The following is a 27,943-nucleotide window of genomic DNA, read 5'->3' as shown; positions in this document are numbered from 1 at the left end:
TAAAAAGAATCAGATCCAACTCCTAGAATTGTTAAAGAAAGTCAGGAATTATTTGTATACTGGAAAGGGAATTTCACTTTTTAATTCTGAAATGAATTCTGATTTTTCTTTGCCTTAATATCTTAGATAAGAATGAAAACATTCCTCCATTAATTTTTGTTTCCTATTGCTTCAAAAGAATTCTTTCTTTGTTACATATTTTGGGGAATTTTTCTTGGCAGAATCCTTAAACGAGAGGCATGGCAAGCCTTAGTCAATGGCGTAGGATTAGATTAGGAGTGTTTGACCACTAAAGACACAGAATATATATGATAACCTTAAAAAGGTCTGCTGCCCCCTGATTTACAAAGGATGTGGAAACCTTCCCTGTCTCCAGTTTCAACCTGATAGAGCCCTACAAGACTTCTGCATTGTGAAGGGTTGATTGGGCTAGACTATAGACATTACTCTGACTCTCAGTGTTAAGAGCTTTGCCCTGAGCATCCCTGACATTCTTCTCTGGCACTTGTGGCAGAGGTGACATCTTCCGGCTCCTCAGATCATTTTGGACTTGATAAAATTTTCCATCTGTGCAATGTCTCCATTTTTTTTTTAACCATCATTTTGCAGAATGAGTAAGTGTGAACATTTTGTTTAGTACTCTGCTTGTTATTGTCGTTGTTTAGTCACGAAGTCAAATCTGACTCTTTGCAACCCTATGAACTGTAACCCGCCAGACTCCTCTGTCCCTGGGATTTCCCAGACAAGAGTACTGGAGTGGGTTGCCATTTCCTTCTCCAGGAGGTCTTCCCAACCCAGGGATGGAACCTTGTCTCCTGCATTGCAGGTGATTCTTTACCACTGAGCCTCCAGGGAAGCCCACTTTGCATGTACATACATTAAATTGTGTAGACATTAAATGGGTGGTTACTTATTACCATTTTCCTAAGCACACTGCTTCCTGTTGCACTCTGAATAGGAGGAAAATCATTATCATACATCCCATTTACCTTGGGGTAGAAGATATCCATGCCATTTTAGTGCTCCTCTGTCCCTACAGTCATTTCTACCACTAGTTTATTCTCTTGAGAAAATTTTACTTACATGAAGGCTCAAACCACTGGACCCCAAAACATTGAATGCCACTTAAAACTATGAATTGAGCATACTATATTCATATCTATTTCAGTCTGAATATGCCATGAGGCTTCCTACAAGCATATCTTCTTGAATTCCAAGAGACAGTCTCTGGTTATAAGTGGCTATGGTATCACTCCAGTACTCATACATTTTGAAGCTCTCTGGCTTCTAGTGTTACTTGGTGCCCCCAGTTCTCTCCACTTTCCCATCTGGTATAGTCAAGGGATCAAAACAGGCTCTGATGCACCAATCATGAAACAGCAATCTGCTTTCACCAGACCTAGGCAGCTATCTTAGTAAATTATCTTACTGACTTATGGCTACACAGTGTGTAGATACTTGACAGCTTTGCAACCCCTGCCTAGAGCAGTACAGAAGAGTATAACTATCAGTTTATCTATAAAATAACCAAAGAGATAAATAGAGCTCATAATGCTATATATCATGTTTTCTTCAGATCCCATGGACTCCTTAATTTACTCTAATTTTCCTTCTTAGGGAAGAATAGCTCCTGCATCTTTTCTCAGAACCATCTATGACTTGGTGCTTCCTCTGAGAAAAGCTGTTAAGATGTTATTCTTTGCTTCTGAAATATTCTCAGTAGAAAAGAGTGATGGTATCATTCATTGTTGTTATCACCTTTGTCTGCCTCCATCCTGTCTGTCATGATTTCTCCTTTCTTTGATTGATTATCCTTCCTAGTTTAGACTCTTCCTGAGTGAGGATTTTTGATTCTGGCATGCTGACAATACATTAATCAGGTAGTAGCAGATGCCCCTGGGATCCCAGTTTCTGTTCAGAAAGAGGTGCAGAGTTGGAAGAATCAAGTATAGCAGGGTTATCTCTACCCCTAAGCTTTACTTATGGTCAGTACTAGCATAGTCAGATGGGATGAAGCTGATATCCAACCCAAGGTTCCCTTCAGAAGACGTAGAGTTAGGTTCACAGTATGAGACATAGTATCTTGTCCAGCTATACTCCGTCACCTGAAATACACAGTTGCAAACATAGTCCTGGAATTCAGGTAAGGTGGGAAAGACAGATTGTGTCTCAGCATCATCTCCAGCTCCCTCACTCCTCTTGCTGGTACCCAGAAGCTTTCTAAGGCATTTCCCTTTTGTTTCTGCATGTATTCAGATGAAGCTTATAGTCACCCAGTGAGTGCTGCTGCTGCTGCTGCTAATTCGCTTCAGTTGTGTCCGACTCTGTGCAACCCCACAGACAGCAGCCCACCAGGCTTCCCCATCTCTGGGATTCTTCAGGCAAGAACACTGGAGTGAGATGCCATTTCCTTCTCCAATGCATGAAAGTGAAAAGTGAAAGTGAAGTCACTCAGTCGTGTCCGACTCTTAGCGACCCCATGGACTGCAGCCCACCAGGCTCCTCCCTCCATGGGATTTTCCAGGCAAGAGTACTGGAGTGGGTTGCCATTGCCTTCTCCAACCCAGTGAGTGAGTCAGATTTTAATGCCCTTATTGTCCTATCATTAATACTAAATACTTCATTTGTCCTTTCCTACTTCATTCAGAAAACGAAGATCATGGCATCCGGTCCCATCACTTCATGGCAAATAGATGGGGAAACAGTGGAAACAGTGTCAGACTTTATTTTTTTTGGCTCCAAAATCACTGCAGATGGTGACTGCACGCATGAAATTAAAGACACTTACTCCTTGGAAGGAAAGTTATGACCAACCTAGATAGCATATTGAAAAGCAGAGACATTACTTTGCCAACAAAGGTTTGTCTAGTCAAGGCTACAGTTTTTCCTGTGGTCATGTATGGATGTGAGAGTTGGACTGTGAAGAAGGCTGAGCGCCGAAGAATTGATGCCTTTGAACTGTGGTGTTGGAGAAGACTCTTGAGAGTCCCTTGGACTGCAAGGAGATCCAACCAGTCCATTCTGAAGGAGATCAGCCCTGGGATTTCTTTGGAAGGAATGATGCTAAAGCTGAAACTCCAGTACTTTGGCCACCTCATGTGAAGAGTTGACTCATTGGAAAAGACTGTGATGCTGGGAGGGATTGGGGGCAGGAGGAGAAGGGGACGACAGAGGATGAGATGGCTGGATGGCATCACTGACTCGATGGACGTGAGTCTGAGTGAACTCCGGGAGTTGGTGATGGACAGGGAGGCCTGGCGTGCTGCAATTCATGGGGTCGCAAAGAGTCAGACATGACTGAGCGACTGAACTGAACTGAACTTCCATTTAAGCCACTGTACAGTAGGTAATAAGGGAAAGTAATACATCTGAAGCACATTACACTTTATGCCCATTTGCATGCACTCACCATAATCAGAGTGCATAAGAGGAAATGACCCTCTTTAATGGATAATATTCCGACTCAATGGACATGAGTTTGAGCAAACTCTGAGAGATAGTGAAAGATAGGGAAGCTTGGTGTGCTGCAGTCCATAGGGACACAAAGAGTTGGACATGACTTAGTGACTGAACAATGATAACAAAGTTAAATCCTCATCTAAATGTAACTTTCCTAAGAGTACACTTAATGTCTGAAATAAATTTCTCTCTGTCTTCAGTCTTGAATATTTATTTTTCAAACATTTATACTCCTTATGTAGACTGCCCCAGTTTCCCCACAAGTCTTCCTGGTTCAACTCTCTACCTATTCGTCACAACTCCCACATTGAATTTTTTTATGTGTGTGTTTTCTCCAGTCCATGTTCTCCCCCTCCTTTTACCCCATTCCTCCTTCACCACTTTCTTTTTCTCCTCCTCTCCTTCCTTTCACAAGAAATGTGCCTATGCTCTAGGTTCAGATGTCTAAAATGGTCTTAGCCCCACTGTGGGCTGTGGGAAAAAAGGGACAGAGAAGAGTTCTTGGAGATAAAAATAGCCTCTGGATCCTCCAGAGGGCTGGACTAGAAGGTGCAGCAAGCAGTCATAAATAACAGCAGCTCACAGTTCAGTCTGCTCAAGCTGGTAGGTCTGGTTTGTATCTGGGAAGATCATTAAGATGGGAATGGTGAGGCATGTAGAACTTCAGGTATTCAATATAAACAGAGAGAAGAAATTCTTGTAGTAGAACTAAAGCAGGTCTGGTTCTGCATAATCAGTCTACCACTTTGCAAAAATGTGCTGCCTCACAGCTTTCAAATGGGAGCAAAGTGTTTCTAGTGTAAGCTGTGTATTATCCACTGAGATGTCTGAGTAAGTGTTCTTGAACTAAATTTATACATTCATTATTTCCTGTGGCAACTAGGGAGCAAGAGTTTATATTTTCAACTGTAATTCGGCCCCTGCTCTTGAAGATTGCTCTAGAAGCACCAGAAGAGAAAGTACCAGTAATCTCAGCTGCCTTGATTACCCCTGCCTTGCCTTCCTATTTCATTCTGCTGTGTCCTCCAGTGCTTTTTCCTACTTCTCTAGCTAAGACAGAAGAACTTTTCTATTGCTCGAGCCTTCATGCTCTCCAGAGAACTTGACACTGTGTGCAGAGTCAATATTTTCAGTTCACTGATCCAGGGAAAAGAACACAACAACCAACTGGAAACAAAGCAGATGAGTTTATAGAAATATATTTATTTCCTTAAGGTAATTGGAATCTGGTAAGTTCGTATGGGTTGACGAACACAATAAAGAGTTTCTATCTTGATTTATATCTGAAGTTATAGCTGTTTTAAGGTTCCAATTCTACTTTTTGAACCTTAGCTCTTTTGCCATGTTTTGTTAACAAAACCTAGTTCCAGCTTCCAAATATATCTTATGTGAAAGAATGGTGTTCCTAGGACCAGATTTAGACATATCTGGACATTTTGACATTCTTTACTGAATAGTGACATTGATTCTAAAAAAATGAAATAACATCACTGGTTTAGGGAGGATGGGAGGAAGTTGATATCTCGTCTGATTCAGGGAGGTTAGGGTTGCTGGGAAGCCCTAGTCTCTGGTATGTCTGTTTTATCTAAGGTGAGAGCTCTGGAGGTGTGGATTATCTCTGTCCTAAAGGAGGTGTTCCCATCATGAAGCTGAAGGATCACTTTGCTAGGAAATCTCTAAAGGAAACTTGATGGGGTGTACTGAAAAAGAAAATAAAAGCTATAATTTTGAGCTAACCCAGAAATAGAACCAAATGAAAAAAGTTCCCATATATAATCCAGGAACCGTAAATGCCATGTGACCAACACCAAGAGCAAACCATAGTTCAAGCAAAAAAAAAAAAAAAAAAAAAAAAAAAAAAGAGAGAGAGAGAGAGAGAGAGAAACATACAGTTTCCCCCAAACTCTAGACATTGATGTCCAATCCAGTAGCCAGTGCCCAGTCAGAATTGAGATGTGCTGTGAGTGTAAAATGCACACTTAATTTTAAACATTTCATACAAAAAACAAAGAATGTAAAACAGCTCTTTAACAGTTTCTTATACTGATTACATGTTAAAGTAATAATATTTTGGATATTTTGAGTAAAATAACGTATTATTAAAATTAACTTCACATGTTTCCTTTAAATTTTTCAAGCTGGCTACTAGAAATTTAAAATTGTGCATGTGGCTCACATTGTATTTCTATTAGAAGTGCTGCTATAGGTGGTCTGGAAAGTGATAACATATGAGGCAAAACAAAAGAGCAAATTCATTTCTTCCAACTTTGAAATTTGCCATCAGATATTCACACTTACTTCTTAGTTTGGAGGAACAGGCTTCTACTTTCTCAGAAAAGAGAAGGAAGTTGAGTCTAGGAGGGTCCAAAACTCATTAGGACCACTGCCATTGTTTATAAAAATTGGCTGAGTTTGGGATTCCTCAGAGTATTAAAAACAGGGACTTCCCTGGCCATTCAATGGTTAAGACTCTGTGCTTACTATAGGAGATGCAGCTTTCATCCCTGGACAGAGAATTACATAATTACATCCCTGGACACCTGCATGCTGTGTGGTACAGCCAAATAAACAAACAAAAAAACAACAAAATGTCCTGGGGCCCATCAACCAATGTTCTAAGTTTTAGTATGACAACCATTTATAAGGTGATCCCATAAGTATCTTAGATTTATTCATAAGTGGTTATAGTGTACCTGGCCAGGAACACATGGGAATCTGTTTATCTGTGTTTGTGAATGATGGGGAATCCATGTGTGGTCAGATAAATACAGCACGTGCTGCTATCACTCACTCCTATAATAGTACCTTTAAACCCAAACTGTTGACTCTAAGGGGCTTCCCTGGTTGCTCAGCAGTGAAGAATCCACCTGCAATGCAGGAGCTGCAGAAGACCTGGGTTCCATCTTTGGGTTGGGAAAATCCCCTGGAGGTGGGCGTGGCGACCCACTCCAGTATTCTTGCCTGGAGAATCCCTTGGACAGAGGAGACTGGAGTACTGCAGTCCATAGGATCGCAAAGAGTCAGACACGACTGAAGTACTTAGCATGCGTGTGCATCAACGCCTACAATTTCTTTTTCTTCTCTCAACTGCTTGCATTAGGAGACTTTTCCATACATTCTTATTGCAAAATTTTTCTTTTTAGAACTCTTTAAGGTACTATTTTCTGTAAAATGATAGTCATAATTCTAAAGTCTGGTATTTTCTGGTGAGGCACATAGGCCTGATTTCTGCTTTGGCTGTATTGTCCTCTCTTGCTGGAAGGACAAGAATAGGCATTCATGGGGCCTATGCTGATCCAGCATCAAGGCCTATGTAAGTGTTTTTGTAAATAGAGGCAGAAATTTTAGTGGCTAAGAGCTTCAGCTGTAAATTCAGATTTAAGATTCAGAAGTTGGGAAAATGTGAACAGTGAGAAGGGGTATAAATGGGAATTATTCAAGCTAAAGTGGAAATATGGTCATTTTACTATCATTTTATTTGTAGAATTTTAATAGAATAAATGGGTTTATATTTAAAAAGTGATGTGCTAAAAATGTGATGTGCTTATACTTATAAAATACTCACTTCACTATTATAATTTTTCAGTGGTTCTTTGGAAAATAAGTTACTTTCCCATAGGTAGTCATGTTGTCGGAATGGGTTTACTCTTGTCTTTCAGGTTTTCCAAAGAGTCAGTTGTGATCAGGATTACATGGGATTACCCAGCAACTACACGGCTGCTCCAGCCTCCGAATTCCTCCTCATGTGCTTCCCTAACTACCAGAGCTGGCAGCACTGGCTGTCCCTGCCCCTCACTCTCCTCTTTCTTCTGGCCATAGGGGCCAATGCCACCCTTCTGGTCACCATCTGGCTGGAGGCCTCTCTGCACGAGCCCATGTACTACCTGCTCAGCCTCCTCTCCCTGCTGGACATGGTACTCTGCCTCACTGTCATCCCCAAGGTCCTGGCCATCTTCTGGTTTGACAATAAAGCCATCAGTTTCTCAGGCTGCTTCTTCCAGATGTTCATCATGAATAGCTTCCTAACCATGGAGTCCTGCACATTCATGGTCATGGCCTATGACCGCTATGTGGCCATCTGCCACCCACTAAGGTACCCGTCCATTATCACTGACCAATTTGTAGCTAGGGCTGCCATCTTTGTGGTGGCCCGGAATGGCCTTCTTACTATGCCTATCCCCATACTTTCCTCCAGACTGAGATACTGTGCAGAGAACATCATCAAGAACTGCATCTGCACTAACTTGTCTGTGTCCAAACTCTCCTGTGATGACATCACCTTCAATCGGCTCTACCAGTTTGTGGCAGGCTGGACCCTACTGGGCTCTGACCTCATCCTTATCATTCTCTCCTACTCTTTTATCCTGAAAGCTGTGCTAAGGATTAAAGCTGAGGGAGCTGCTGCCAAGGCCCTGAGCACCTGTGGTTCCCACTTCATCCTCATCCTCTTCTTCAGCACAGTCCTGCTGGTCCTGGTCATCACTAACCTGGCCAGGAAGAAGATTCTCCCAGATATCCCCATCCTGCTCAATATCCTGCACCACCTCATCCCTCCAGCTCTGAACCCCATTGTTTATGGTGTGAGAACCAAGGAGATCAAGCAGGGAATCCAGAAACTGCTCAGGAGGTTATAAAGGGTAAAATGCGAGAGGCCTAACCTTGGGAACAGAAATTTCTAACAGGCAATGATTTTCCTGAAGCACAACTGCGGGAATAAGTTTGGATTTTGCTTTCTCCAGTGTTAGAGTTGGTTATGAAGATATCCGTAACTTGGTTCCTACTTTCTGTTTCACTTACTGGAAACTTAGTCTTTTGCATTCTGGAGTTACCTGGATGTTTCCCCTGGCCTTATCTATGTAACAGGGACTTATCAAGCCATAGTTACAAGAGCTTAACTAGAGTGATATTATTTTTCAAATAAAGAAAACCTGTTTCTATGAGTTTGCTTCTGTTATATTTGTTTGTTGGTCTTGCTTTATAGATTTCACATGTAAGTGAAATCATGTAGTATTTGTCCCTTCTCTCTCTGACTTCTTTTACTTAGCATGTCCTCTAGGTCTAATTTGTTGCAAATGGCAAAATTTTGTTCTTTTAAAAAATGCCTGCATAATAGTTTTTTATACATAACCACATTTTCTTTATCCATTTATGTATATATGGACACTCAGGCTGCTTCCATATCTGGGCTATTGTAAATAATGCTGCAACGTACATAAGTGTGCATCTATCTTTTTGAATTAGTGTCTTCCTTTTCTTTGGATAAATACCCACAAGTGGAATTTCTGGATCATATGGTAGTTCTATTTTTAGTTTTTTTGAGAGGGACTTGTCAACATTTGTACATTGTAGCTGCAGCAATTTACATTCCCACCAATAGTGCGCAAGGGTCCCCTTTTCTCTACATCCTTGCCAACACCTGATTTTTGGTTACTGTCAGAAGGGATGAGCATTGTGTGGTGTGTGTGTGTGTGTGAGGGTAGGAACAGGTGAGATAGATAAAGGGCATTAAGAAATAAAAAATTTAATCTATAAAATAAATGTAATGCACAGTGTAGGAAATATAGCCAATAATATTGTAATAACTCTGCATGGTGACAGATGATACCTAGACTTACCATGGTGCTTATTTTGTAATGTGTAAAAATAACAAATCACTATGTTGTATACCTAAAACTAATATAATATTGTATGTCAGTTATAACAGAAAAGAAATAAATTTTACTGTAATCATTTTCAATGGCTCTCAGTTTAATTGCTTAATAATTTGCTATATGTTAGATCACTTAGTTCCACCTGACACAGTTCAAACTGGTTTTGTGCCATGGATGTATCTCTCATGGTGATGTAGAAGTTGGCTCCAAAACTTCGATTCTTATAGTTGAGTGAACAGGGCTGTCTCCCTTAGCTCTGCCAGATCTCGTTACTTATCTAATGTCACTTCTCTGGAGTATGAATGTCTCATAGTTCTTTCCTTCTTTTTAATGAATAAAAAAAGTTAACAATGATGTGTGTGTGTGTGTGTGTGTGTGTGTGTGTGTGTGTGTGTGTTAGTGTGTGTATGGGCACATTTTAAGTGAAAATGTGTATTCTTTTTTCAGATGTACTTTGTCAACTTCTGACTTCATCTTGTCCTACCTGACTTTTCTATCATATTTCAGGTACCATGTGCATTCCCATTCTCTCCTGCTGATCTTCAGTCAGTCAGTTCAGTCGCTCAGTCATGTCCGACTCTTTGCGACCCCATGAATTGCAGCGCTCCAGGACTCCCTGTCCATCACCAAATCCCAGAGTTCACTCAAACTCACGTCCATCGAGTCGGTGATGCCATCCAGCCATCTCATCCTCTGTCGTCCCCTTTTCCTCCTGCCCCCAATCCCTCCCAGCATCAGAGTCTTTTCCAATGAGTCAACTCTTCGCATGAGGTGGTCAAAGTACTGGAGTTTCAGCTTTAGCATCATTCCTTCCAAAGAAATCCCAGGGCTGATCTCCTTTAGAATGGACTGGTTGGATCACCTTGCAGTCCAAGGGACTCTCAAGAGTCTTCTCCAACACCACAGTTCAAAAGCATCAATTCTTCGGCACTCAGCTTTCTTCACAGTCCAACTCTCACATCCATACATGACCACTGGAAAAACCATAGCCTTGACTAGACAGACCTTTTTTGGCAAAGTAATGTCTCTGCTTTAGAATATGCTATCTAGGTTGGTCATAACTTTTCTTCCAAGAAGTAAGTGTCTTTTAATTTCATGGCTGCAGTCATCATCTGCAGTGATTTTGGAGCCCCCCAAAATAAAGTCTGACACTGTTTCCACTGTTTCCCCATCTATTTGCCATGAAGTGATGGGACCAGATGCCATGATCTTCATTTTCTGAATGTTGAGCTTTAAGCCAACTTTTTCACTCTCCTTTTTCACTTTCATCAAGAGGCTTTTGAGTTCCTCTTCACTTTCTGCCATAAGGGTGGTGTCATCTGCATACCTGAGGTGATTGATATTTCTCCCAGCAATCTTGATTCCAGCTTGTGCTTCTTCCAGTCCAGCATTTCTCATGATGTTCTCTGCACATAAGTTAAATAAGCGGGGTGACAATATATAGCCTTGACGTACTCCTTTTCCTATTTGGAACCAGTCTGTTGTTCCATGTCCAGTTCTAACTGTTGCTTCCTGACCTGCATACAAATTTCTCAAGAGGCAGATCAGGTGGTCTGGTATTCCCATCTCTTTCAGAATTTTCCACAGTTTATTGTGATCCACACAATCAAAGGCTTTGGCATAGTCAATAAAGCAGAAATAGAGGTTTTTCTGGAACTCTCTTGCTTTTTCCATGATCCAGCGGATGTTGACAATTTGATCTCTGGTTCCTCTGCATTTTCTAAAACCAGCTTGAACATCAGGAAGTTCACGGTTCACATATTGCTGAAGCCTGGCTTGGAGAATTTTGAGCATTACTTTAGTAGCCTGTGAGATGAGTGCAATTGGGCAGTAGTTTGAACATTCTTTGGCATTGCCTTTCTTTGGGATTGGAATGAAAACTGACCTTTGCCAGTCCTATGGCCACTGCTGAGTTTTCCAAATTTGCTGGCATATTGAGTATAGCACTTTCACAGCATTATCTTTCAGGATTTGAAATAGCTCAACTGGAATTCCATCACCTCCACTAGCTTTGTTCGTTGTGATGCTTTCTAAGGCCCACTTGACTTCACACTCCGGGATGTCTGGCTCTAGGTGAGTGATCATACCATTGTGATAATCTTGGTCGTGAAGATCTTTTTTGTATAGTTCTTCTGTGTATTTTTGCCACCTCTTCTTAATATCTTCTGCTTCTGTTAGGTCCATACCATTTCTGTCCTTTATCGAGCCCATCTTTGCATGAAATGTTCCCTTGGTATCTCTAATTTTCTTGAAGAAATCTCTAGTCTTCCCATTCTGTTGTTTTCCTCTATTTCTTTGCATTGATTGCTGAGGAAGGCTTTCTTATCTCTTCTTGCTATTCTTTGGAACTCTGCATTCAGATGCTTATATCTTTCCTTTTCTCCTTTGCTTTTCACTTATCTTCTTTTCACAGCTATTTGTAAGGCCTCCCCAGCCAGCCATTTTGCTTTTTTGCATGTCTTTTCCATGCGGATGGTCTTGATCCCTGTCTCCAGTACAATGTCATGAACCTCATTCCATAGTTCATCAGGCACTCTATCTATCAGATCTAGGCCCTTAAATCTATTTCTCACTTCTACTGTATAATCATAAGTGATTTGGTTTAGGTCATATCTGAATGGTCTATTGGTTTTCCCTACTTTCTTCAATTTAAGTCTGAATTGGGCAATAAGGAGTTCATGATCTGAGCCACAGTCAGCTCCTGGTCTTGTTTTTGCTGACTGTATAGAGCTTCTCCATCTTTGGCTGCAAAGAATATAATCAATCTGATTTCGGTGTTGACCATCTGGTGATGTCCATGTGTAGAGTCTTCTCTTGTGCTGTTGGAATAGGATGTTTGCTATGACCAGTGTGTTCTCTTGGCAAAACTCTATTTGCCTTTGCCCTGCTTCATTCCGTATTCCAAGGCCAAATTTGCCTGTTACTTCAGGTGTTTCTTGACTTCCTACTTTTGCATTCCAGTCCGCTATAATGAAAAGGACATCTTTTTTGGGTGTTAGCTCTAAAAGGTCTTGTAAGTCTTCATAGAACTGTTCAACTTCAGCTTCTTCAACGTTACTGGTTGGGGCATAGACTTGGATTACTGTGATATTGAATGGTTTGCCTGGAAACCAACAGAGATCATTCTGTCGTTTTTGAGATTGCATCCAAGTACTGCATTTCAAACTCTTTTGTTGACCATGATGGCTACTCCATTTCTTCTGAGAGATTCCTGCCTGCAGTAGTAGATATAATGGTGAACTGAGTTAAATTCACCCATTCCAGTCCATTTTAGTTAGCTGATTCCTAGAATGTCGACGTTCATTCTTGCCATCTCTTGTTTGACCACTTCCAATTTGCCTTGATTCATGGACCTAACATTCCAGGTTCCTATGCAATATTGCTCTTTACAGCATCAGACCTTGCTTCTATCACCAGTCAAACCCACAACTGGGTATTGTTTTTGTTTTGGCTCCATCCCTTCATTCTTTCTGGAGTTATTTCTCCACTGATCTACAGTAGCATCTTGGACACCTACTGACCTGGGGAGTTCCTCTTTCAGTATCTTATCATTTTGCCTTTTCATACTGTTCATGGGGTTCTCAAGGCAAGAATAATGAAGTGGTTTGCCATTCCCTTCTCCAGTGGACCACATTCTGTCAGACCTCTCCACCATGACCCACCCATCTTGGGTGGCCCCACAGGGCATGGCTTAGTTTCATTGAATTAGACAAGCCTGTGGTCCTAGTGTGATTAGACCTGCTTATCTTAAATATACAGCTAAATTGACTTTCTCATTCTACCTTCAGCCTTGTTGTGTCAATTCTTATATCCTGTCCTGGTGCTACCTTGTCTTCCCATAGAATTCAGACTTACAAATTAGTGGATTAATTGAACAAAGATAAGTGGATTTTACTCTTTGCAATTCCTTCCATGATCACCCTAAAAATAGTGGAGACTCAGATTTTGGTCAGTATTCCTAGGATTAATTTGCTCCTTTTTGTGACCATACCCCTTTTGGGGCACTCCAGTATTCTTGCCTGGAGAATCCCAGGGATAGGGGAGCCTGGTCGGCTGCCATCTATGAGTTCGCACAGAGTCGGACATGACTGAAGTGACTTAGCAGCAGCAGCAGTATATGTTATTTTATGAATCATTTGAGGGTATCCTCTAGTATAGCTGGTCTATGATGAAGATGTGTGCTCAGTGGCTCAGTCATGTCCAACTCATTACAACTCTGTGGACTATAGCCTGCAAGGCTTCTCTGTCCATGAAATTTTATAGGCAAGAATACTGGAGTGGGTTGCCATTTCCTACTCCAGGGGATACTTCCCACCCAGGGATCAAACCCACATTTGCTGTGTCTCCTGCATTGGCAGGGGTGTTCTTTTACCACTGAGCCTCCTGGGAAGCCCATGATGAAGTTAGTCATTCTTTAAAAAATTATTAAATAATTTACCTCAATGGTATTGTCTTTCATCAAAACAATAGCTTTCAACTGCTCTCTCTTCTCTGTTTCACAATTCCCCAAACTAATTCTAACCCAAGTACAAAACTTCTCAAGTGCTCTCCTATATGACCACTATTCCAGTAGCTCCCAGCTCATTATTTTCAGAATATGTCCTTCTATGTGTGCTTACAGATTTACTACACATCCCTACAATTATTCACCTTACTATTGCTGTTTCATTTTTGGGGTGAAATTTTGTGAAACTAGAGAATAGAAAGTTTCTATTTATCCATATATTTGTTTTCACTTAAGTGACATATTTTTTCCTGTGTAAAGATATTTCTAATTTCAAGAGGGAGGGGATATATGTATACCTATGTCTGATTCATGTTGAGGTTTGACAGAAAACAACAAAATTCTGTAAAGAAATTATCCTTCAATTAAAATATAAATAAATTAAAAAAGATATTTATAAAATTTAATAACTAAAAATTAATGGTTTCCCTCATGGCTCAGATGATAAACAATCTGCTTTTAATGCAGGAGACATGTGTTAGGTCTCTGGGGTGGGAAGATTCCCTGGAAGAGGGCATGGCTACCCACTCCAGTATTCTTGCCTGGAGAATTACATGGACAGAGGAGCCTGGCAGTCCATGGGGTTGCCAAGAGTCGGATATGACTGAGCCACTAACACTTTCACTCAACAGTAAAATAAATCATCATAAAGTACTCATTAAAAAAAATAGTTTTTCTAGAATGCAGCTAATATGTAAGAGGAAGTAATTTCTTATCTAATGACATTTGTTTTTTTTTTTTTTTAAAGGATCTCTTAAATACATCTTCCAAGTCTCTGAGTGATACTTCTTTCCATCACCAATAATATCTCAGTTTATGTAACTCTCAGACATCTCAAGAGAAAATGTAAGCTGGTCACTGATTTCTCATTTCATCTGAGTTTAAATGCAAAATTCTCTCTTTTTATACTGAAAGTGTGTGTGTATTTGCAGGGAGGCAGGAACCCAAAGGAGCAGTATTCTTAAACCAACTCTTCATGTTTCCAGCTGCACAACAGTGACTGTTATAGACACAGCTCCTTCATCTGGGCAAAGCCAGAGTAGGAGGCCAAGTGGGGGAGTCACACATTGTCTGAAAGCAGCTGGGTTGTTAAACTGTTACTATTATTTGGCACAGACTTTCTCTGTAAGAATTTTTGGGGACAGTACATTGGAAAGCCAAGCATAAGGGACACTTGCAGTTTGGTCCTCACCTTACTTACTGCTTACTTCAGAGAATGTTATTATAGCTGCAGCTGTTAGTATGTGAAGACCCTGAAGGTCACTGATATCAGAAGAGCATGAGCATGTTAGAGTGTGGGCCAACTGAACTCATGGAAGTTTGGACTGGGAGTCTGACTAGAGAGTAGTCCTTGAATTATTAGAGGCATATTGTAAGTGTTTGAATTTGTGCCAACTGCCATGAAGAAAAAGGATGGATATTAATTAGGTCTAACTGGTCCATTGTATCATTTAAAGTTTGTGTTTCCTTGCTAATTTTCTGTCCTTAGGGATAAATCTACCTAAAGAAACAAAATGCCTATATATAGAAAACTATAAAACACTATGAAAGAAATCAAAGATGACACAAATAGATGGAGAAATATATCATGTTCATGGATGGAAAGAATCAATATAGTGAAAATGAGTATACTACCCAAAGCAATCCATAGATTCAATGCAATCCCTATTAAGTTACCAACAGTATTTTTCACAGAACTAGAACAAATAATTTCACAATTTGTGTGGAAACACAAAAAACCTTGACTAGCTAAAGCAATCTTGAGAAAGAAGAATGGAACTGGAGGAATCAACCTACCTGACTTCAGGCTATACTACAAAGCTACAGTCATCAAGACCATATGGTAATGGCACAAAGACAGAAGTATAGATCAATGGAACAAAATAGAAATCTCAGAGATAAATCTGTGCAACTATGGACACCTTATCTTTGATAAAGGAGGCAAGAATATACAATGGAGAAAAGACAATCTCATTAACAAGTGGTGCTGGGAAAACTGGTCAACCACCTGTAAAAGAATGAAACTAAAACACTTTCTAGCAACAAATACAAAAATAAACTCAAAATGAATTAAAGATCTACGTGTAAGACCAGAAACTATAAAACTCCTAGAGGAAAACATAGGCAAAACACTCTCTGACTTAAATCACAGCAGGATTTTCTATGACCCACCTCCCAGAGTAGTGGAAATAAAAGCAAAAATAAACAAATGGGACCTAATTAAAATTAAAAACTTTTGCACAACGAAGGAAACTATAAGCAAGGTGAAAAGACAGCCTTCAGAATGGGAGAAAATAATAGCAAATGAAGCAACTGACAAAGAATTAATCTCAAAAATATACAAGCAGCTCAATATCAGAAAAATAAATGACCCAATTAAAAAATGGACCAAATAACTAACCAGACATTTCTCCAAAGAAGACATACAAATGACTAACAAACACATGAAAAGTTGCTCAACATCACTCATTATCAGAGAAATGCAAATCAAAACCACAATGAGGTAACATCTCAAGCCAGTCAGAATGCTGCTCTCAAAATTCTACAAACAATAAATGCTGGAGAGGGTGTGGAGAAAAGGAAACCCTCTTACACTGTTGGTGGGAATGCAAACTAGTACAGCCACTATGGAGAACAGTGTGGAGATTCCTAAAAAGACTGGAAATAGAACTGCCATACGACCCAGCAGTCCCACTGCTGAGCATACACATCGAGGAAACCAGAAATGAAAGAGACACATGTATGCCAATGTTCATCGCAGAACTGTTTACAAAAGCTAAGACATGGAAGCAACCTAGATGTTCATTGGCAGAAGAATGGATAAGCAAGTGTGGTACATATACACAATGGAATATTACTCAGCTATTAAAAAGAACTCGTTTGAATCAGTTCTAATGAGGTGGATGAAACTGGAGCCGATTATACAGAGTGAAGTAAGTCAGAAAGAAAAACACCAGTTCAGTATATTAATGCACATATATGGAATTTTGAAAGATGGTAATGATGATCCTATATGCAAGACAGCAAAAGAGACACAGATATAAAGAACAGACTTTTGGACTCTGTGGGAGAAGGCAAGGGTGGGATGATTTGAGAGAATAGAATTGAAACATGTATATTGCCATATGTGAAATATATCACCAGTTGAAGTTTGATGCATGAAACAGGGCACTGAAATCTGGTGCACTGGCACAACCCTGAGGGATGGGATGGGGAGGGAGGTGAGAGGGGGTTCAGGATGGGGGACACATGTATACCCATAGCTGATTCATCTCAGTATATGGCAAAATCCACCACAATATTGTAATTAGCCTCCAATTAAAATAAATAAATTAATTAAAAAAATAAATTGTCCCTGATCCTAATGACCTTAATGAGCCACCAGGGGAGGTGGCTAAGAACTGTAGGTCTAGGAAGAGAGATAAAACCATGAAAAAAACCTAGAGAATTCCCAGAGAGTCCATGGGAGGAAGATAATTTTCAAATTGGGAGACTAGAGATTGGCCAGAATTGTACTTAAATGTCTAAAGATAATGGGAGAAACAATCAGTTTGATGTCTAAAGCTGAGCAGAGCTTCCCTGCAGATGGACCTACAAAGTTGGCAACTCTGCAGACTATCCTCTGTGCGTCAGGCAACCTGTGCATCAACAAACTCTCCAGGTGATTCTGACGCACACTAGTATTGAGGAACCGCTGGTCTAGATAAAAGAGAGTCCTGATGTGATGCCCATACTACAGGGTCAAGAAAAAGAAACATCTCCAAACCTTGATAGGGAGATTTTGTGTGTGTGTGTGCTCCGAAATCCATCTATTGCTTCAGGAGAGAGCATAGCCTAACCTGGCAACTACTTTACCAGCAGGATCCTGGATGGTTAAGAGGATACTCAAAAGGAATTGACCCTTCTGTCTGTAAGCTTTTATTCTGGGGCATGTTTAAGTATTCCTCAGTTCTTCCCTTGTCTTAGAACCTCATTTCTTTAATTTTTCTTCTTTTTTCAGGAAATGATAAACAATTTGTTTGTTTGTTTTAAGCAGTTACTTACCAAAGACTCATGAAAATAAGACACTGCACAGTTGTATTTTGTATTTTGTTCTCTTTTTCCTCTCAGCACTAAAATATTTACCCATTTTGTTTTGTTCAGATTTTTAATGAGTGTTAAGCAACAGTGCCAGTGGTTAATGGTAGAGCAAGATGTGGAGATAGTATTAATGAGTTAAATGAGTGCAAGGTGTTATGATGCTTTCAACAATCTATCAGTCTCCTATCTGAATTGTACTTATTGAGTGTTCATTGTGTTACCAGATATGTTGTATTTTTCTTTGTGCTATAATAAAGAGATAAGATTCCACTGCTGGCAGATGGAACACAGAGTTTTTGGAAGACAAATAGGAAATGTGAAGGAATATGAGAAAGTTTTATTAACACTTTAATAGTAGCATGCTCAGGATGTTTAAGGGTCACAGAGAACAAGGAGAAGTGGAAGAAGCATTTAATTATATATGTATGTAAAAAGAAAAAACATATGTTTTCTTAAATTTCTAAGAGGTGTAACTCATGGCACAGATAGAATGGGGCAAACAGAATCTATTTAAGGGCAAGAGAGTTAATTCTAGGAGAAGGATATGACACATGCTAAAACACAGAGGTGAGACAAAACAAAGCATGCTCTATAAGGGGCTGTGTCTATGCGTGTGGAGTTGGAGCATACTCATGTGAAGGGAGTTATTCTTGCTTCATAAAGTTATGAATGCTACGGAAAATGTTTTAACAAAGAGTGATTTTATCCAATTTAAATTTTAAACAGATTTTATGTCAATAGAATTATAGAGAAACTTGATGGCCTAGAATGAAGGCAGATAAATCAGTTAGGGGATTACTAATGTAACAATCAAACTCTGAATTCATATCTCTTTTCTTTCAGTCAGTTTCAGGCTTACCTGCCAGCCATGTTATCTCTCAACCACACAGGGAGCCAGGTGACTGAATTCCTGATGATCTGCTTTCCAGGAATGCAGGATACCCAACACTGGCTGTCTCTAGTCCTGGCTCCTCTCCTAGTTTTGGCCCTTGGGGCCAACTTTCTGTTATTACTTGCCATCTGGCAGGAGGCATCTCTGCATGAGCCCATGTACTACCTGCTTGCCATCCTTTCTGTGCTGGATGTCATCCTCTGCCTCACAGTCATCCCTAAGGTCAGACCCTCCCTGGATTTACTCCCGGGTATTCAATCATCTTTCTCTAAACACTACCTTGCTTTGCAGATGTAAATACTCCTGTAAAATTTTCAATGAGTTGCCAACAGTATCATACTAGGTCTACCACAGCTTCCAGATATGTCTCCTCTCATTCTCAATGCCTATGATTTTTAAGGTTTCACATTTTTTTTTTTCAAACTGAGAAGCCTTCTCTCAATGTCTGAGTCAGGGGATATTCCAAGTTTTGACTTTCTCTTTACTCCCCACCCTTATATTCAAAGGCTCAAGACTTTTCTTTCTAAAACATAATGAGGGACTTCCCTGGCAGTCCAGTGCTTAAGACTTTGCCTCCTGGTGCAGGTGGTGTGGGTTTGATATGTGTAGCGGGGGCTAAGATCCCATGTGCCTCAAGACCAAGAAACCAAACCATAAAACAGAAGCAATATTGTAACAATACTTATTGTTCAATAGAGCCTTTAAAACTGATCAACATTAAAAAAAACTTAAAAAATGTAAATAGATGTATATTTATGTCATATACTGAGGTAGGAGGCATAATTGGAAGATGTTTCTTATGTATAAGGAGAGGTTGGAGGGTGTCCAAATATAAGTATTGGGCTTATTGGATTTGGTGTCCTTGTGATACATTTAGATGAGCAGATGTGTCCATATGAAGTTTGGGTAAGAACTCTAGAGATCAAGAGAAGACGGACTAGAAATAAATTTTTTTAAACAAAAAGGTGTGATCTATAGTTGAAAAGTGTATAAATCGGGCTCTGAAAGTTGGGATGCACATAGAAGGTATTTGAAATTAGGACACTGTCCCCATTAGGATTATGAGATGTGGTTTGGGGATATGAGTGGTTGAAGCCATCAAAGGATTATCCAAGGGTTAGGTACCCTAGGGTGGGAGTGAATGCACTGCTTTTGAAAATAATAATTCTGGCAGGTCCTGCTCATCTTCTGGTTGGACATGAAGCCCATCAGCTTTATGGGCTGCTTCCTGCAGATGTTCATCATGAATACATTCCTTCCCATGGAATCCTCCACCTTTCTGGTCATGGCTTATGACCGCTACATGGCCATCTGCCACCCACTGCGCTATCCATCCATCATCACGGAACAGTTCGTCATCAACGTGGCCATCTTCTTCATCTTCCGCAATTTGCTGGCTACGCTGCCTACACCAATTCTGGCTGCGAGACTCAATTACTGTGCCAGCAATGTAGTGGAAAACTGTATCTGTGCCAACATTTCTGTAGCAAAGCTCTCCTGTGGAGATATTCACCTAAATAAGCTCTACCAATTTGTGAGTGTTTGGTGCCTACTGGGTTCTGATCTGGTCCTTATCTTGCTATCCTACTGCTTCATCTTGAGTGCTGTTATGCATTTGCAGTCGGGAGGTGCATCCACCAAGGCCTTGAGTACTTGTGGTTCCCATCTCATTCTTATACTTTTCTTCTATACATTGCTGCTAGTCTTCATCTTCACAAATAAGGCAGGGAAAAAAGTGTCCCCAGAGGTACCCATTCTTCTCAATGTCTTGCACCATCTCATCCCACCAGCACTGAACCCCATTGTTTATGGAGTACGAACCCAGGAAATCAAGCAAGGGATTATCAAGCTATTCAAGTACCAGTGCTGAGAGATGTGAGTCAAAGATCAAGGATTATGGAAATTTGAGTATGTCAGTGATGGTTTCAACTGAATACCACAAGGAACACCATGTAACATCTGTGCTTCTACCCTTATCTTTTATTTAAACCTTCCTCAACCACTATCACAATATTTACTCTCAGTAACCCTGTCCTGAAACCCTCATTGAATATATGTTTTGGTATCCATTATTTTCTTCATTCTGACCCCTTGCCATTGTGATGTCTCAATTACTCATTCATTAAATAAGTATTTAGTGCCTTCGCATACTACTCAGTCTTTACATTCCAAATGCCTTCACATGTAATTACCAGAGCAGGGATGGAACTATGCTTCAAATAGAACATGAGGAGTATGGGTAGGACTGGAAAAACCAATGAGGACTTTACTTCAATAATCCAGGTAGGAAATGATAATGATTTGAACTAAGGTGGTGAGTGAAAATTGAAGTTATGGGTCACAAGATTTGCTGAGAGTTCTAATGGAGGTTATAAAAGATTGAGAGGAGCAAAGGGTGACACCAAAGTTTTTTTTGCAAGAACAATGGGAAAAGCAGAATTGCCATCAATGGCAGAGCTTTTTTTTTTACATATGCTATCAGAAGTTTGGCTTTAAACACTGAACTCTATTTCCATATCAAATTCCTCCAAATGACTCTACTTTTGAAAAGATCTCCAGTATTCTGACAGGCCTACAATGATAGTCACCTTCTCATAGCCAATCTTCCTTTTTGTTTGGAACCAGAAGTTCTGCTATTTGCGATCAGATCTTCCCTGTTACCGCTGCCTTATCCTCCCCGTGGCTGTATCCCTCCCTGCTGCTGCTGCTGCTGTCGCTTCAGTCGTGTCAGACTCTGTGCGACCCCAGGGACAGAAGCCCACCAGTCTCCTCCGTCCCTGGGATTCTCCAGGCAAGAACACTGGAGTGGGTTGCTATTTCCTTCTCCAGTGCATGAAAGTGAAAAGTGAAAGGGAAGTCGCTCAGTCGTGTCCGACTCTTCACGACCCCATGGACTACAGCCTACCAGGCTCCTCCATCCATGGGATTTTCCAGGCAAGAGTACTGGAGTGGGGTGCCATTGCCTTCTCCGGTATCCCTCCCTAGGACTTCCACTACTTCTTAGACTTCTGCTTTTTCTTTGCTTAGTACTCTGTACTAATTGCTCCAACTGACTGGAACAGTATTCTCCTTATGTTCAAATGATGAACTTTTCAACATTCATAATCTCAATTAAAAAACCACCTATACAGGGAGTACTTCCTTAATAATTACATCCAAAGTAGCATACTTCTCTTAGAACATGCTAACACGTTGTATTACCTTTTTTCTTTATAGCACTTATCATTTTCTGAATTTATTTATTTATTTCTTTAATTTCCCTGTAAATATACTTAGATTTAAGTCTCTTTTGCTCATGACCCTATCCTCAAATCCTAGATCCTGATATATCTGACAATATTTCATGTGTTGAATAAATAGATAAAGGAACAACTGGTCTCAAAATTTGGTGTGTATGGTCACTGTCATGTCCTGGAAACATTCTGAAACATATACTTAGATCAATCTCCATTGTCAGTTGGCATGTCCTCTAAGACAGGGGTCCCCAACCTCCAGGATCCAATGTCTGATGATCTGAGGTGGAGCTGATATAAATATAATAGAAGTAAAGTGCAAAATAAATATAATGTACCTAAATCATTCTGAAACCATCTCCCATTCCTTAATCCATGGAAAAATTGTCTTCCACAAAACCAGTTCCTGGTGCCAAAAAGGTTAGGGACTGATGCTCTAAGATATCCATTTGATACATATATCAGTATAGGGCAAGACTTTTAAATTATTAGTAATGTTAAAATTGCCAATATAGCCTTCATTTTAACATTACCTGGATATTTGTTCTAAGGTTCAAAGGACCTCATTTCCTATTTGTGTTTTTTTCCAAACATTAGATTATAAAACATTCTATTTCTCTTACACGTTCTTTAAAAAAGTTTTTTAAAAATTAAAATCAGCCAATTTCAAATACTAATGTATAAGATTATGAAAATCTGATGAAGCAAGATTTAAACGAGATAAAAAGGCATGTTTCCTTTATGAGAATTGTCTTTAAACATGAACAACCATTGCTTGCTGCTGCTAAGTCGCTTCAGTTGTGTCCAACTCTGTGCGACCCCATAGACGGAAGCCCAGGAGACTCCCTGGTCCCTGGGATTCTCCAGGCAAGAACACTGGACTGGGTTGCCATTTCCTTCTCCATTGCTTATCCTAATGTTGCTGCTGCTAAGTCACTTCAGTCGTGTCCGACTCTGTGTGACCCCATAGACAGCAGCCCACCAGGCTCCGCTGTCATGTCACTGTCATGACATTATTCACCAATAAAAACTAATTAGGAATAACTATTTCCTGGATTTATTTACAGCTTATCTTCAGCCTCAGGGCTGTCACTCCAGGATTTGGGCATGTCTGATATGCATAATGCTAATACAAAAGACTTCCTCCATTTTAGTCTTTTCACTCTATTTTCTAATATTCTATCTTCTCTCATTATTTTAGCACAAAGAAGCCAGATCCCCTGGCTTCCTTTTCTATTTGTGGTAAAGCAAAAACAAATGACAGAAACATCATTTATTATTATGGGCATTTTTTGAGAGTAAACTTTTCTTTGTCTAATTAGCTAACTTTTCCTATCCACTTCCCTGAGTTTCACATCAGTGATTTGAAAAAGAATCTTAATTCATATTATGTATTTTTTGAATGGGTTATAGCCATTCTTACTCTGTTGTGTTTTTCACATAGAAAGTGGGCATACATTTCTTGAGCTATACAGAATTTCTTTCCCCACATTAAAATAATCTGTAAGTAGGCAAAATAAAGCAGAGTTTTAAATAAAACAAAAAAATTTAAAACTCTGTTTTGGTAGATATAGCCTGTGGTAAATTCTTCAGTTCTGTGAATCCATTTCATCTAAGTTTCAGTCTGCAATTTTATTGGAAAGTCTGTGTTTACTTTAAGTTGATGTGAGTCATAAAATCTCATAAATTTTTAGACCATCAGTGGGAAGATGTTGGGAAAAAATCAGTTAGAGTTTCCAAGCATTATCTATTTCATAATAGCTGTTAATTAAATTTGCTTTAGAAGTAGATCCCCTTTTTCTTTTGAGAACTCTTCTCATTGATAGTTAAAAACATGTTGAATTGAAACCTTCTTCTGAAATAGTAAAGTTTGTAAGAGTGAGACTTTAGTTAGTCATACTCATTTATATAATAGAGAGTGTATTGTAAAAATGGAATTTGAACCTAATAGCACCTGAAATTATTGTTTATTATTGTTTGTTATGCTCAGTCATGTCCAGCTCTTTGTGACCCTATGGACTGTAGCCCACTAGGCTCCTTTGTCTATGGAATTTTCCAGGCAAAAATACTATAGTGGGTTGCCATTTCCTTCTCCAGGGAATCTTCCCAAAACAGGGATTGAACCCATTTCTCTTGTGCCTCCTGCATTGGCAGGCCAATTCTTTACTACTGAGCTACCTGGGAAGCCCAACTTAGGCTGATACAAACACATTTTCATTTTCAAATAGTTACTAATAGAAGTTCAAAAGCATGAAACCAAAGAAAAAATTCAAGATTCATTTCTTTGCATCACTGGATGGAGGAGTCAAGAAATTGACAAAGTATGGAAAACTATACCTTAAATTGATCAGCGATTCATTTAATATTTTATCTCAAGCTAAATGGTCCAGACTTTGGGAACAGTACTGATAGTGGAATTTAAGCATTTTTATTTTGGGATCAGAAAGCAGAAACCCATAATTTTGGATTGAGTAGGACTTTCCCTGAATCAAATTGATATTTTCCTGTGTTGGTAATCTTGGGAACATGTCACTCCTAAAGAAAAGATGAAGATTTACATAGTATGACTTGGGCTTTCAGAGGAAAATGCTCTTTGTTTCTTAGGGTCTCCTGGCTTTTAGACCAAGAAGTAAACATACATGGAGTCCTTCCAATAGAGAAAGCCATAAGCTTCTCTGAGCAGATGAATGTAGGCTGGGACCTGTAAATGATGTGAATATATAAATGATCTTGGGTTTTGGCCTGATCATTTGACCTTATGATTTGAACAAAATCATACGTGGTGGTATTTGGAAGTTACCCTTGATACGCTGTTTAAATTTCCCATTTCCTTTCAACTGTACTGAGGGTGTGTATGAAGGTCCATGCCAGTAGCCTGAAGGGAAAAAGTGAAGAAGAGACTGGATAAGATGAGTGATGCCTGTCTTAAAGCAGGGCATGGTTTCATAGACTCTTAGAACTAGAAATGTATTTTGAAATAACCAGTTCACTGTCTTTATGTAACAGATGAGGACACTGAAACTCAGTGAGGCTGCTGATTGGTTTCCAATCACACACGTTATTTGTGGTTGTGCTACTGACCTGGGTTCCTACACTCTAATCAATGGAAATTGATAAGAGGTAAGACAAGAAATTCATGCAAAACAAAACTTTACTGGAACTCGTGCTGCAGCATGAGGGAGTGAAAAGGAGTAACAGGTTTCCTTGCTCGGCTCCCTGATGGGGGCAAACTAGTCCCTTAAACGAAGTGAGAATAGAGGTAGGTCCAGGGGTCAGGCCAGAGGGTTGGTTTGGGTGATCTGCTCATCCCCTTGATGGTGCTGTTTGCAGGGATCACGCCCAGTGCCTTGCTTTTGCTCCTGACACCTGAGAAATATTAGTTGTGCTTTCTTTTGTATCTTACTGTTCATGATGGTCCCAACTGTGTCTGCATTTCTAGTCCCTTATAGTTTCTTTGTATTCTGTTGCTCAAGAAGATATTTGTCCAGGTGCATGTGGAAGCACTCCAGGAAAGGGACCATGTCTTAGCCTATCTCATTGTGTAAGGTCTAGAATGCAGAACTGCTAAGACAGGCACAGGCTCTTTCTTCAAGTAGCTTACTGTACTTATTTTCATCTCCTTTCTACTTCCTTCTATGTAAAAGACAACATTCCTTCAACATTATAGGATCCAGATTGCTTTAATTCCATTTGAACAACACATGAGTTCCTCAGTGATTGCAAATTTGTCCTGTGCATCTTTGTACCCTTGGGCTGTAACAAAGTTACTGTACTATAGCAGTTAATTAGAAAATATTTCTTCAATTAATAATGAGCCTAGTATATTTTAGTGTCATTACTGGAACAACTTATGATATGGTGATAAATTAGTATCCTAAAACAGAGCCTAACTATGTATGTACCCTAAATACATATCACAAACTGGGTCATTGTGAATTTCAAAGGTGAAGCTTGAAGTGCAGACAATGGGGTGAAGACATTGAGGAAGAAGAGTTATGTGATACCCCTTCTCCTAAACCTAATAAGTTCCATTTCCTCAAATGTGAGCAATTCTTGCAAGAGATCTTTCCTTTCAAGGGTTGGACCTGATAATAAGACACAACTTTGCTTGATAAAGAGTAGGTGGAGAAGAAATTTATTGGCCGAGCTAGAGGTAAGTGAGAGAGATTTATTTATGGAGTCCAGCTACTTTTCATCATTCAGGACTGACATTTAAAATAATGTGGACTTTTCACAATTGCATTATGCAGCTGAGCTAATAATAACAAAAATAGTAATAATAATATGCTACATGCAAGGATATTTATATCCACAATTACATATTAAAAATTACATGTACATGAGGCAGGGCACCCAAAGCCAGTGCTCTGTGACAACCTAGAGGAGTAGGGTGGGGAGGGAGGAGGGAGGGGTTTCAGGGTGGAGGGGACACATGTATACCTACGGCTGATACATATTGATGTATGGCAAAACCTATCACAATATTGTAGTTATCCTCCAATTAAAATAAATACTATAAAAATAATAAAAGATTACATGTACTGAAATAGTAAGTTCAATATTAACTGGGATTTATTTCTCCACTATAGAATTCACCCTCCAGAGTTCTCACATTTTAGATAAAACAATAGCAAAGATTTGAAAAAAAAATTAAAAAGTCCCAGAAATGCCAGACTGAAGCACTGAAGCACTGAAGTTTGAAAAAGTGAATAAAGTCAAGAAAATTGTTTCAGAATTAAATTTATTCTCTGCTTGAACTTATGTCTGTGAGCTATCGATTTCAACCAAATTTCCCATCAACTAATTTATTAGCTGATTTATTAACTGATTCCTATTTTAGGAATGCAGAGATCCAGTTGTCTTAATTACCATCCTTTCTTCAGTAACCTCTGGATTCCTTGCTTGATCTCCTGGGTTTGCACCCCATAGACAATGGGGTTGAAGGCTGCAGGGATGACATGATGGAGGACATTGAGCAACACTGGCAATCAGGGGACACTTTCTTCTTTGCCACATGGGTGAGGACAAAGACTAGAAGAATGGTGCTGAAGAAGAGGATCAGGATAAAGTGGGAGCCACATGTGCTTAAGGTCTTTACAACAGATCCTTCTGCCTTGAGTCTCAGAACAGCCCTTAGTATGAGGGTGTAGGAGAGGAAGATGAGGATGAAGTCAGATCCCAGCAGAGTCCAGTCTCCAGCAAATTGGAGGAGACGATTGATAGTGACATCATCACAGGAGAGTCTGGAGACAGACATATTGGCACAGATGCAGTTCTCAATGACATTTCTCCCATAATAATGGAGTCAAGCAGAGAGGATGGAAACAGACATAGTTAGAAGTGCATTTCTGGCTAAGATAAAAATGGCCACCTTGGCTATAAATTGCTCAGTGATGATGGATGGGTATCTCAGTGGATGGCAGATGGCCACATAGCGGTCGTAGGCCATAACCATGAATGTGCAGGACTCCATGGTAAGAAAGCAATTCATGATATACATCTGAACAAAACTGGCAACAAAGCTGATGGACCTGAGGTCAAACCAGAATATGGCCAGGACCTTGGGGATAACGGTGAGGCAGAGCACCATGTCCAGCAGGGAGAGGAGGCTGAGCAGGTAGTACATGGGCTCATTCAGAGAGGCCTCCAGCCGGATGGTGATCAGGAGGGTGGCATTGGCCCCCATGGCCAGAAGAAAAAGGATGGTGAGGGGCATGGACAGCCAGAGCTGCCAGTTGGGAGACTTGACAAAGCAATTCAGGAGGAAGTCTGAAACCTTAGTGGAGCCATTTCTGTGAGATGTCATCTTGTGGATTTTCTTTCTACAGACTTCCTTTTGTGATCTAAAAAGTTACGATCAAAATTAGCCTCTGATTGTACTAACAATGGGAAAAAAGTTCAGGAGCAAACTTAAGGTTTCTAGCAGATTATTTTGCTTTAAATGAAGATTTTTCATGTTGCACACAGAAAATAAATTCATTTCAATCTTTGGCAATTTTTGTGTCTCCTCACTTATGAAATAGTTCTATTTTTTCAATAAAAATATCTTATAAAGTAGAATGAGTTATGAACAGTTAGCTATAAGATGTTTTCTTGCAACTGAGGATTGTTACAGATCAGGTCC

The 27,943-nt window shown here is 39.8% G+C and overlaps 2 protein-coding genes and 1 pseudogene across 2 annotated transcripts; 2 read left to right on the top strand and 1 right to left on the bottom strand.

The window, feature by feature from the left end:
- Positions 1–7,151: 7,151 nt before the first annotated feature.
- Positions 7,152–8,562, top strand: LOC102410474 (olfactory receptor 56A4-like). The gene has a single exon (XM_006053092.3). The coding sequence runs from the start codon at positions 7,152–7,154 to the stop codon at positions 8,091–8,093; it is 942 nt and encodes a 313-aa protein (XP_006053154.1). The 3' UTR covers positions 8,094–8,562.
- Positions 8,563–18,562: 10,000 nt separating this feature from the next.
- On the top strand, positions 18,563–20,604 carry LOC102414424 (olfactory receptor 56A4-like). The gene is made up of 2 exons (XM_006053102.2): positions 18,563–18,808; positions 19,761–20,604. Exons 1-2 carry the CDS (start codon positions 18,563–18,565, stop codon positions 20,454–20,456), a joined length of 942 nt encoding a protein of 313 aa, XP_006053164.1. The 3' UTR covers positions 20,457–20,604.
- A 6,080-nt stretch (positions 20,605–26,684) lies between these two features.
- LOC102410139 lies at positions 26,685–27,625 on the bottom strand (annotated as a pseudogene).
- Between the last annotated feature and the right edge of the window lie 318 nt (positions 27,626–27,943).

This window comes from Bubalus bubalis, chromosome 16 (genome assembly GCF_019923935.1).
Source record: "Bubalus bubalis isolate 160015118507 breed Murrah chromosome 16, NDDB_SH_1, whole genome shotgun sequence".
Classification (NCBI taxonomy): Eukaryota; Metazoa; Chordata; class Mammalia; order Artiodactyla; family Bovidae; genus Bubalus; species Bubalus bubalis.
Note: the sequence above shows the minus strand (reverse complement) of the source record. Positions and strands in the feature narration are given on the sequence as shown.

Bases quoted from the DNA above. Each gene is read 5' to 3' on its own strand.
- LOC102410474 (XM_006053092.3), top strand. From the start codon at position 7,152: ATGGGATTACCCAGCAACTACACGGCTGCTCCAGCCTCCGAATTCCTC.
- LOC102414424 (XM_006053102.2), top strand. From the start codon at position 18,563: ATGTTATCTCTCAACCACACAGGGAGCCAGGTGACTGAATTCCTGATG. The intron at 18,809-19,760 runs GTCAGACCCTCC...TAATTCTGGCAG, and splicing joins GCCTCACAGTCATCCCTAAG to GTCCTGCTCATCTTCTGGTT.